The 12,768-nt window shown below is 41.6% G+C and overlaps 1 protein-coding gene across 2 annotated transcripts in view; it reads right to left on the reverse strand.

Annotated features, from left to right (window-relative positions):
• The window catches only part of LOC119943922 (sucrase-isomaltase, intestinal-like), a 126,706-nt gene that overhangs the window by 22,159 nt on the left and 91,779 nt on the right, over positions 1 to 12,768 (reverse strand). For both annotated transcript variants that reach the window (XM_038765131.1, XM_038765140.1), the window contains exons 13-16: positions 12,571 to 12,688; positions 8,953 to 9,121; positions 4,957 to 5,073; positions 900 to 1,048 (exon numbers count right to left, since the gene is read on the reverse strand). In XM_038765131.1, coding sequence (XP_038621059.1) covers positions 900 to 1,048; positions 4,957 to 5,073; positions 8,953 to 9,121; positions 12,571 to 12,688 — 553 coding nt within the window. The remainder of the gene's footprint in view (positions 1 to 899; positions 1,049 to 4,956; positions 5,074 to 8,952; positions 9,122 to 12,570; positions 12,689 to 12,768) is intronic.

Genomic DNA, 12,768 nt, shown 5'->3' on the forward strand with positions numbered 1-12,768 from the left:
CTTTTGCCATGTCTGTCTCTATATTTTATATGAATAAACAATTTGAATCATCTATTGAACTCCACTTCAAACAAATTATTGGATACATTTCATGGGAGTTTAATTTGGGGAGGGGAAGAGGTGGAAAGTTTAAAGCACAGATAATCCCAAAATTTGGGATGACAGCACATACAGTGGCAATTCCCAATCTCAATACATGTGCTCCAATACCAGAATCTGGAAGTCCTGGAAATTATAAAGTTGCTCTGTATACATCTGGCATGGTTCCAAGCATGTCAGGCTTTGGGTAACAGGAATTTGGCAGTTGAATTAACTGGCTGGTGTTTGGGTAGTTCCACCCCAGGCAAAATGAAAGGTTATTGTAGTGAGGGAAAGGAGATTCATTATTTTTAATCCACCAATCAGTCAATTGCATTTATTGAGGCCTTACTGGGTGCAGAGGACTTTTCTAAGCTCTTGGGAGAGTACAATATAACAGAGTTGGTAGACATGTTCCCTGTCCATGAAAAATAAGAAATCTGGGAGTCCAAGGACTATTACTGTCATCTCTCCATGTCCAAGTGACCTTACCCGTAGTGCTCTGCTAAGGTGGCTTAGGCCATTTTGAAGACCAGAAAAAAGCCTAAATCAATCAATCATATTTATTGAGCGCTTACTGTGTGCAGAGCACTATACTAAGCACTTGGGAAGTACAAGTTGGCAACATATAAGTGGATGGCACTTTGATCTCTCATCTGCAGTTCATCTTACCCTAACTTAACCTGGCCAATCACAATAAGATTAAAAATACTTTTCTCACAGTAGTCTTGTGTTGTCCAATTCTAAGAGCAAACCATAAGGTGTCTGTAATACTTTATACTAGAACACATCGGAAACAAAAGTGATACGTAGATACTTACTCATGCATTAATCCACGGACGACCGTATTTCCACTGACATGAGAATGATAAAACAAGGTGTATAAGTAAGGGAGCAGTGTATATCTAGTTATCAAAGCGGAGCGAGAAATCTCGGCAAACTCTGCACCAAACACTGCAGGGTCCTGCTCCTGTTACAAGACAGTGACAACGTTATCAGTAATTCTTCATTCATCTTTTCAAGAACAAGTGGTGGAAACTGACTACTTCATGGCTACCGATATGGATTCATTGGGAGTGTTATTACTGGAATTCTTTTTACCAAAGAACAACTGCCTTTCAACTGCAGAGAAGCAGCATGGCTCAGTGGAAACAGAACGGACTTTGGAGTCGGAGGTCATGGGTTCAAATCCAGGCTCTGCCAATTGTCAGCTGTGTGACTTTGGCCAAGTCACTTCACTTCTCGGTACCTCAGTTCCCTCTTCTGTAAAATGGGGATTAAGACTGTGAGTCCCCCTGTGGGACAACCTGATCACCTTGTAACTTCCCCAGCACTTAGAACAGTGCTTTGCATGCAGTAAGCACGTAATTAATGTTTCATTATTATTATTATTATCTAGAAGCAGCATGCCTCGCAGAAAGAGCCCAAGCCTGGGAGTCAAAGGACCTGGGTGCTAATCTTGGCCCCACCATGTAAATACTGCATGACCTTGGGCAAGTCACTTTACTTCTCTGCACCTCAGTTCCCTCATCAGCAAAATCACATTCAATATCTGTTCTCTCTCCTACTTAGACTGTGAGCCTCACATGGGACCCAATTACCTTGTATCTAACGCAATGCTTAGAACAGCGCTTGGCACCTAATAAGCACTTAACAAATGATGATGGTGATGATTATCTAGATTCAGGCTGTCTTTGAGAGCAACTTTCATTACAGCAGGAAAACTGTCAAGGCTTCTGGGAACATAAGGATTGGACACCAAAACACAAATATAGTGAAGTAGGTCTGATTCGAAAATTCTGAAAATTCTCCCTGTTCATTCTCCAACACACCACTCAATTTCTCTCTTCCACCCATTCTTTTAGCTACCAGACTATAAACTCATCTGGGGCAGGGAATTTATCTGCTAACTCTGTTGTATTGTACTCTCCCAACTGTTTAGTACTGTGCTCTGTGCACAGTTAGCACCTGATAAATACCATTGATTGATCAATCAATACCATTGATTGATTGATTACTAGTCCAAAAACATTTTTTTCCCAAATTCCCCATGGTTTTCTGTTTCTGTAGTCTTCTCTCACCACTTGTAAGCTCCACATTAAACAAGGACTGTGTCCAACCTGATTATCTTGCACTAAACCCCAACATTTAGTACATGTGTCGCATATGGCGAACACTTAATAAATACCCCAGTTGTTATTATCACACTTTCTTTTCTTGTCTTCTTTTTCCCTAATTCTAACTGAGGCCCAGCCTATGCTGTGTAATAAGATAATGGTAACTGTGGTGTTTTTAAAGTATTTACTATAGACCAAACACTTAGCACAGTGCCAGCGCTTTGAACAGTGCTTTGCACGTAGTGATTAACAAATGCCATTATTATTATTAAGCACTATGATAAGTACACAATAATCAGGTCAGACACAGTTACTGTCGTAATGTGGGCCTCATAGTCTAAGTAGAGGGGAGAGAAGGTATATAATCCCCATTTTACAGATGAGGCAAAGATTTGCCCAAGGTCCACAGCAAGAAAGTGGCAGAGCTGGGTTTAGAACCCTGGTCCTCTGACTCCCAAGCCAATGCTCTTTCCACTAGGCTACTCTGCCTCTCTGTTTCCTGCCATCCTGAATTTTCCTTTTTGGTTTGTTTTTCCATGTATCTTCTCTAGTTTCTCCCATGCTTTTTTTGTCATTTTTTCCTTCTCCTTCTTTTCCCATTCCTAGCTCTCCCTCTGTTTTTTCCATTCTTCTGATCCTGCTCTTTTCATCCCTTCATCTTTACACTCTATTTCTTTGATTTTGAGGGCCTCTTTTTTGTCCTACTCTTCTTGCACCATGAATCTACTATCCAGATTCTCCGCAGGCAAAGAGCTACTGAAGTGTCAGAATTTTCTTTCTCTGAGGAAATTGAGAGGGGAGGGAGAGGGATAGAAATTTTCCATTGGAGCAGCATGAATACCACTCCCAAGAATGGGATCTTCAGGCAGTCAGGGGAGAATGCTCAGATACGCAAATCCCCAACCACATTGTTACCAGAGGATGCAGAGAGCCTTTTGGGGCTTTCTACGGTGAGGTATTATTATCATTATTATTATCATCATACTTGTTATGCACTTACTATGTGCCAAACACTGGTCTAAGGGCTGCGCTACATATGAGTTAATCAGGTTGGAGACAGTCCATGTCCCACAAGGGGCACACAGTCTAAGTAGGAGGGAGAAACAGTTATAGAATTCCCATTTTTCTGATGAGGTAACTGAGGCACAGAGAAGAGATGTGACTTGCCCAAGATCACACAGTAGACAAGTGGTGGAGCCAAGACTGAGCCCCCTCCTTCCTCTCCCCCTCCTCCCCCTCCCTATCCCCCCACCTTGCCTCCTTCCCCTCCCCACAGCACCTGTATATATGTATATATGTTTGTACATATTTATTACTCTATTTATTTATTCATTTTACTTGTACATATTTATTCTATTTATTTTATTTTGTTAATATGTTTTGTTTTATTGTCTGTCTCCCCTTTCTAGACTGTGAGCCCGCTGTTGGGTAGGGACCATCTCTATATGTTGCCAACTTGTACTTCCCAAGTGCTTAGTACAGTGCTCTGCACACAGTAAGCGCTCAATAAATACGATTGAATGAATGAGTGAATGAATGACTAGAACCCAGGTCCTCTAGCTCCCAGATCTGTGCTCTTTTTTTTTCCAGAATTAAGCATTTATTATGTGACAGGCACTATAATAAGCACTAAGGTAGATAGAAGCTAATCAGGATGGACTCAGTCCATGTCCCACATGGGGCTCAGAGTCTTAATCCCGATTTTACAGATGAGGAAACCGAAGCATGGAGAATCAATCAATCAATCAATTGTATTTATTGAGTGCTTACTGTGTGCAGAGCACTGTACTAAGCACTTGGGAAGTACAAGTTGGCAACATATAGAGACAGTCCCTACCCAACAGTGGGCTCACAGTCTAGAAGGTAGAGACAGAGAACAAAACCAAACATATTAACAAAATAAAATAAATAGAATAGATATGTACAAGTAAAATAAATAAATAAATAGAGTAATAAATATGTACAAACATATATACATATATACAGGTGCTGTGGGGAAGGGAAGGAAGTAAGACGGGAGGATGCAGAGGGGGGCGAGGGGGAGAGGAAGGAGGGGGCTCAGTCTGGGAAGGCCTCCTGGAGGAGGTGAGCTCTCAGTAGGGCCTTGAAGGGAGGAAGAGAGCTAGCTTGGCGAATGGGCAGAGGGAGGGCATTCCAGGCCAGGGGGATGACGTGGGCTGGGGGTCGACGGTGGGACAGGTGAGAACGAGGCACGGTGAGGAGATTAGCGCCAGAGGAGCGGAGGGTGCGGGCTGGGCTGGAGAAGGAGAGAAGGGAGGTGAGGTAGGAGGGGGCGAGGGGATGGACAGCACTGAAGCCAAGGGTAAGGAGTTTCTGCTTGATGAGCAGATTGATTGGTAGCCACTGGAGATTTTTGAGGAGAAGTAAAGTGACTTGTCCAAGGTCACATGGCAGATGCATGGAGGAGCTGGGATTAGATCCCAGGTCCTTCTGACTCCCAGACACGTGCTCTATCTACTAGACCACACTGCTAGCCATCCTATGGTCAGCAGGACTCCCACACCTCTGCTCCTCTGCAACATCACCACTCTGAAGAGTGAAATGGGAACACTGGCTAGGAGTGGGATGATTGGCCACACGAGCAACAGAGGAAGTGATTTGCCTTTTTAATCAAGGAGTGGAAGAAAGAAGAAGGCTTTCCTTCCAAGACTCCCCACGATCACCTTGATGGGCTTTGGGCAAGAGAGATTTGTTCATGAAAATAAAGGTTTACAGCATCAAATATTTCTTTTGCTCTTACCTTGAGGCCTATGGCATTGTGATTTCTGGAGAAGGGATAAAACGCTCCAAGTTGCATCCAACGTAAACAAAGTTCATAGGTTGTTTCCTCATTAAAACCACAAATATCAGCGCCAATCTGTAATGAGGTAACGACAATAAAATCCATGCTGTCAAGTAATTTTTCTTCTGTCCCCACCTAAGAACTCAAAACGATGCCATTCTTGTCATAATGATCTCAAACACCATAATATTAGCCAGGCTTAAAGGTAGTGTCTTTTTGTAGCGCTTCAGCAAAGTAAAACTCAAAAGTGTTAACTTTATTTTGAGGTTTTCTGTTGTCCCCCATCTGATCCCTCTTATCATGAAAATGGAAAATAGATGCTTCTAGGCAAAAACTCTCAACTACTCATTCATTCGTTCACTCAATCATATTTATTGAGCACTTACTGTGTGCAGAGCACTGTACTAAGCGCTTGGGAAGTACAAGTCCATGTACCACTCAGTACAGTGCTCTGCAACATCAAGCACTCAATAAATACAATATTCATTCATTCATTCAATCATATTTATTAAGCACTTATTGTGTGCAGAGCACTGTACTAAGCGTTTGGGAAAGTACAATGCAACAATAAACAGTGACAATCCCTGCCCACAACGAACTCACAGTCTAGACGCAGGGGAGACAAACATCAATACAAATACATAAAATGACAGATATATACAGAAGTACTGTGGGGCTGGGAGAGGGGAGAAGAGCAAAGGGAGTAAGTCAGGGTGACACAGAAGGGAGTGGGAAATTAGGAAAAGTGGGGTTTAACCTAGGAGGGCCTCTTGGAGGAGATGTGCCTTCAATAAGGCTTTGAAGGCAGGGAGAGCAATTGTCTGTCAGATTTGAGGAGGGAGGGCTTTCCAGGCCAGAAGCAGGACATGGACCAGGGGTTGGCAGTGAGACAGATGAGATTGAGGCACAGTTAGAAGGTTGCAACCAGAGGAGTGAAGTAATTGGGCTGGGTTGTAGGAGAGAAATGAGGTGAGGTAGGAGGGGTGAGGTGATGGACTGCTTTAAAGCGAAGGGTGGGAGGTTTTTGTTTGATACAGAGCTGGATAGGCAACCACTGGAGATTTTTGAGGTGAGTGATGATGTGTCCTGACCCTTGAGAGACCCCCACAGTTAGGGGGTGGGAGGACCCTGCGAAGGAGACTGAGAATGAATGGCCAGAGAGATAAAAGGAGAACCAGGAGAGGACAGAGTCAGTGAAGCCAAGGTTGGATAACGTTTCCAGGAGAAGGAAGTTGTCCACAGTGTCGGAAGGAGCTGAGAGTTCGAGGAGGATTAGGTTAGAGTAGAGGCCATTGGATTTGGCAAGAAGGAGATCATTGGTGACCTTTGAAAGAGTGGTTTATGTGGAGCAAAGGGGACAGAAGATAGATTGGAAGGAGTCCAGGAGAGAATTGGAGGAGAAGAATTTGAGACAGTGGGTATAGATGACTCACTCAAGAAGTTTGGAGAGGAATGGTAGAAGGAAGACTGGGCAATAACTGGAGGGAGCCGTGGGGTCAAGGGAAGGTCTTTTTTAGGATAGGAGAGACATGGGCATGCTTAAAGGCAGTGGGGAAGAAGCCACTGGAGAGCAAACAGTTGAAGATGGCTGTTAGGGAGGGAAATAGGGAAGGGGAGAGAATTTTTAATAAGGTGCGAAGACTGGGAATGGGGTGGAGGGGGTGGGTTTTAAGAGGAGGCAGGAGATCTCCTTTGCTTAGGAAGGATGGGAAAGTTGAAGAGGGGACCAGAAGGGGGAGGGACTGAGGAAGGGCAGGGAGGAATGGTCTATAGGTGTGCACAATGTGCCTGGTATTCTGTGTCCTGCATTGGCCTGTTCAGACACACAATCATTCATAGGTGAATCTCTCCACCAGTGGTGTCTTCTAGTAATTCGAAGGACAAATATATACAGATCCTAAATTTCCGGATTTAGGAATATATGTTTATATAGGGAAGCAGTGTGGCTTAGTGGAAAGAGAACGGGCTTGGGAGTCAGAGTTCATGGGTTCTAATCCCAGCTCCGCCACTTGTCAACTGTGTGACTTTGGGCAAGTCACTTAACTTCTGTGTGCCTCAGTTACCTCACCTGTAAAATGGGGATTAAAAGTGTGAGCTCCACGTGGGGCAACCTGATTAACTTGTAACCCCCACCCCAACGTTTAGAACAGTGCTTGGCACATAGTAAGCACTTAACAAATGTCATTATTATTATTATTATTGTTATTATTATTCAATTGTATATCCCATTATTTATTTTGATCATTCTGTAAACGGTTTGATGTAGGTCTTCCCCATTGGAGGGTAAATGTCTGTGAGTAGGAAATATTTCACTCCTTGTTTTTACTTCCCAAGCGTCTAATGCACTGCCTTGTCTCTAGTGCATGCCCAATCAATCAATCAACCATATTTATTAGGAATTTACTCTTTGGAGGCCATTGTATTATGCACTTGGGCGAGTACGGTATAACAGAATTGGTAGACATGTTCCCTGCTCACAGTAAGCTTACAGTCTAGAGGGGAAGATAGCCATTAATATACATAAATAAATTGTGGAGATGAACAGAAGCACTGCAGAGATGGGGGAAGGGTGAATAAAGGGTGCAAGTACAAGTGCAAAATGGGAAACAGAAAGGAGTAGGAGACGAGGAAATGAAGACTTAGGAAGGCCTCTTCTAATAAGGCTTTGACGGTGGGGAAAGTGGTCAGTACTACTCAGTTCTCCAACCACTACCACAATCAACTTCAGGAAATATAAAAATTATAGAAGTACAAAAAACTAAACCCACCTTCTGTCCCACTTTTAAACAATGTAGTCTTGCCTAGTTCATTCTGATTCAATTTGTTCATTTTGAAAATAACACTCACTAATAATAATAATAGCAATAGTATTTGTAAAGTGCTTACTATGTGCCAAGCACTTCTTTAAGCATACTGCAGTAGATACAAAGTAATTGGGTTGTCCCACGTGGGGCTCACAGTCTTAATTCCTATTTTACAGGTGAAGTAACTGAGGCACAGAGAAGTTAAGTGTGTTGCCCAAAGTCACACAGCTGTCAAGTGGGGGAGTGGGGATTAGGCCTAGTGGCAAGAGCACAGATTTAAGAGTCAGAGGACGTGGGTTCTTATCCCAGCTCTGCTATTTGCCTGCTGTGTGGCCTTGAGCAAGTCACTTAACTTCTCTGTGCGTCAGCTCCCTCATCTGTAAAATAGGGATTAAGACTGTGAACCCCCCATGGGACAACCTGATTACGTTGTATTTACTACAGTGTTCAGAACAGTGCTCAGCATGTAGTAAGCACTTAACAAATATTATTATTATTATTGTTATTATTATTATTATTATTATTATTATATCATCATCATCATCATCATCATCATCATCAACACACGACTTCGGACTCCCAAGCTTGGGCTCTTTCCACTAAGCCATGCTACTTGCACTAACTTCAAAGATAAATTAATATTCAGGAACATTCCCTTGACTGATGCTATTTTTACACCAACCAAGTAAATCATAGTTTTCCAAAACTTTAGAAAACAGGCAGTCCCCAGGTGAAGTATTTGGCAAAGAATTCTAAACTGTTTGAGGGCACGGCCCTTGTTTTGTTGTTTTTTTCCAGTTATACTTCACAGTGCTTGCTGAAGTGTTATGCACCAATTCATTCAATCAATCATATTTATTGAGCACTTACTGTGTGCAAAGCACAGTACTAAGCACTTGGGAGAGTACGATATAATTGACACTTTCCCTGCCCACATCGAGCTTACAGTCCAGAGGGGGAAACAGACATTAATATAAATGAATGACTTAAAGATGTATACAGGAGCAAGAGCTCAATAAATACATTTGATTGATACTAGTCTTGTATGAGTTTTCAGGATCTAAGATCCTTAGCTGAGCCAGCATAGAAATAGCCATAGGGTGGCATAAATGATGGTAATTAGTTAAGAAGTCTTAAAATTTAAACTTACATATGGGATTCCAAAGAGATTAAATTCCAGCATGCCAATGATAGACATGTGCATATCCCTCCATCTGGAAAAATTGTCCCCAAGCCAGTGACCAGTATATTTTCCACTCCCAACAAACGTAGAACGGCTCAGAACAAATGCTCGCTTTCCTGTGGCATTTTGGGAGGCACTAAAATATCAAGAAAAAATCTTCCATGAACCTTTAGTAGAAAATTACTTCATTTGTCTTGCAAAATACAGTATCTTAAAGAGACAGCGCTGTCATTCGGAAGGAAATTTATGTTAGGAATACAGCCTAACATTAATATATATGCCATGAACTTTATTCCAGATTTCCCAGAGTTTATGCAATTCATGAATTTTAACAAATGCAGAAATCTGCATGTAAATGGAGAAGCTAACAAACAAGGGAAGATATGAAAGATAGCTGAGAAAGAAGTGACTTTTAAATACAAGCAAGCTGGTAAAGCTTCTGTACAAACTTTAAGGACAAGTGAAAAAAATACCAAGAAGCCTATGGTCTAATAATAATAATAATGATGGCATTTATTAAGCGCTTACTCTGTGCAAAGCACTGTTCTAAGCGCTGGGGAGGTTACAAGGTGATCAGGTTGTCCCACAGGGGGCACACAGTCTTAATCCCCATTTTACAGATGTGGTCACTGAGGCCCAGAGAAATTAAGTGACTTGCCCAAAGTCACACAGCTGACAATTGGCAGAGGCAGGATTTGAACCCATGACCTCTGACTCCAAAGCCTGTGCTCTTTTCCACTAAGCCACGCTGCTTCTCAAGCAGTCTAGTGCAGATAGTTTCCTTGGTTTAGTCTTTTAGACTGTGAGCCCACTGTTGGGTAGGGACTGTCTCTATATGTTGCCAATTTGTACTTCCCAAGCGCTTAGTACAGTGCTGTGCACATAGTAAGCGCTCAATAAATACGATTGATGATGATGATGATGGTTTCTCAATAAGTTGGGAGTAACAATTATTTTTTAATTTTGTCTTGCGATTTTTTCTATATCACCACAGACATCCCAAGAATTTAGTCCTGAGGCTGATTTTTTTCTCAATTTTTTCTCAGCTCAAGTAAAATCAAATTAAAAAAAAAAGTTGTTCCCATGCATTCAGAGGTTTTTTAGAGCAGAATAATTCAGATACCACTCTCAATGACTGGTTCAGGAGAATTTTTCCTGAACCTTATGAGTCTTCTTGGAAACCTTCTCCTCAAAATTCAGGAAAATCTTACAGAAACACAGCAGCATGTAATCTCTGGTGAAGTTGAAATAGTAACTTCAAAAAAGTAAATATGTCCAACTAAACTGATTGATTTCTGTATTTTTTTTAAAGTTAAGCACTTACTATATGAGGTATTGGTTAAGCACTTACTATATGCCGGGGACCATACTAAGCCCCTGGGGTAGATGCAAGTTTGGACACAGTCCCTGTCCCACAGGGGGCTCACAGTCTTAATCTCCATTTTACAGATGAGGTAACTGAGGCACAGAGAAGTTAAGTGACTTGCTCAACATCACAGGGTAGACAAATATCAGAGCCGGAATTAGAAACCAGGTCCTTCTGACTTTCAGGCCCGTGCTCTATCCATTAGGCCATGAAGCTTCTCTAGTCAATCACTGGTATTTATTGAGTATTTATTGTGTGAAGAGCCCCGCACTAAGCGCTTGGGCGGGTACAATATAACAGAGTTATATACACTATAAAAGACAAATCAAAATGTAAGGATGATGTGGAGGAATCAATTACGTAAGAATTGTTCTAACATTCAAATGCAGGTGTGAGGCAGGTGACTGAAATCAGTGACACAAGCCTCCTTTCAGACTTGTGTTTCTGTGCTGTGTTCATTATTAAATAGTATATATTAAGGGGTCATAGGTTTATGACTCTAATCGGAGGGAATTATAACCAGGCTGAATACATTGATCTATAACCCAAAGGAGGTTATATCTGAAATAAAATAAGAAACCAGGGTAAGCAAAATGAGTGTGAAAGGGACACGTGCAACCTTACATAAGGCTAGCAGTACTTTTATATCAAGAGAGTTTGTGCTAATAATCAAAAATGGACACATGCAATTATCAATGTTTATGCCTTTTATGGTGTGGAAAATCTGAATTATTGATAAACAAGTATTAGTGGAGTATCTGCCCTTTGTTTCTTATTTAGTTAGAGAAGATTTTTGTGGAGAATTGGGGAGGATGAATAATTTTCTGACATTATAAGTATGTTTCTCTTTAATCAATTCCTTTGTAAGCTGTTGATTCCTCTGAAAAATAGAAAATATTTGACTGTCTGTTTGTGGATTTTTCTACATCCCTCTTTTCTTATCCTTTAGAATGAGCTTTTTTTTATTATTTTTCTTCCTCTTAGACTGTGAGTCCCATGTTGGAGTGGTACTGTGTCCAACCTGATTGACTTGTATCTACTCCAATGCTTAAAAAAGTGCTTGAATCATAATAATGGCTTACCAAATAATAATAATGATAGCATTTATTAAACGCTTACTATGTGCAAAGCACTGTTCTAAGCGCTGGGGAGGCTAACAAGGTGATCAGGTTGTCCCACGGGGGGCTCACAGTCTTCATCCCCATTTTACAGATGAGGTAACTGAGGCCCAGAGAAGTGAAGTGACTTGCCCAAAGTCACACAGCTGATAAGTGGTGGAATGGGATTTGAACCCATGACCTCTGACTCCAAAACCCAGGCTCCTTCCACTGAGCCACGCTGCTTCTTGTGAATACCATAATGGTGACAAAAATGATGATGATGATGACAATGATGATGATGATGGCATCCAGATTTTGCTTTCCATTCAGTGGGTTCAGGTAATTTCAGTAATTAGCAAATTAATTCCTACAGCTACAACACCTCTCTGGGGATTCTTGAATTTAAACTTAATCCCTAGGAATTTTCCGCTCCTAGATGGCTTCTTTTCAGGGATGTTCCCCCCCAAACAGTGCTTATGGGAAAGAATCCTGGAGAATTAATTTAAAACTGAGAACCGGAGCTCAGAAAGCCAAGGCTCTCCCACCTCTCCCAACCACCCCATCCCACTCCGGACTTCCTGGAATTTGCCTCCAGAGAGCAAGCCGCCAGGTAGCAACATATCAGGAGATCCCTTGTCATAACTTTTTGATTACATAAGGGGCTCACGCTCCTAATCCCCATTTTACAGATGAGGTAACTGAGGTCCAGAGAAGTTAAGTGACTTGCCCAAAGACACACAGCAGACATATGATGGAGCCAGAATTAGAACCCAGGTCCTTCTGACTCCCAGACTCATGCTCTCTCCACTAAGCCAGGCTGTACTCTTGTTGATTTTATAGCCGTTTCCCTCCAATTAGATATCAGCTTTTTTAGTGAGGCCCTGTTTGGAGTGAAATGGCTGTTGAATCACTTAATGAACAGTTTATATAGATATATAAGAAGGAAAAGACAAAGAGAAGCCTTTCAGATGAGAAATCTCATTTGTGAGAAAATGAAAAATTAGTAGGAACCATACAAAAAATAACAGGTTTCGATTTCAGTATCAGCAGCTTGTAACTTCTGCCACATTATACGAAGTTTGGAAAAAAAATTGAGGATGAATGAAGCCAACTACTTACTAGAAAGTAGGTTCTGTCTGTGACCAGCCAAAAAGAGAATGAGTGTCATAATGATTCCCCAGATAAGTTTTTGAGTCTGGACATAATGTCTTCTCAGCCAGAAGTTCATCCGTAATGTCTGAGATAGAAATGAGAGTTAGAGTTTGAAAAAAGGAATAAACAAATGCCACAAACTTTGCCATCAAATTTCAAATCTCC

This window comes from Tachyglossus aculeatus, chromosome 2 (assembly GCF_015852505.1).
Source record: "Tachyglossus aculeatus isolate mTacAcu1 chromosome 2, mTacAcu1.pri, whole genome shotgun sequence".
Classification (NCBI taxonomy): Eukaryota; Metazoa; Chordata; class Mammalia; order Monotremata; family Tachyglossidae; genus Tachyglossus; species Tachyglossus aculeatus.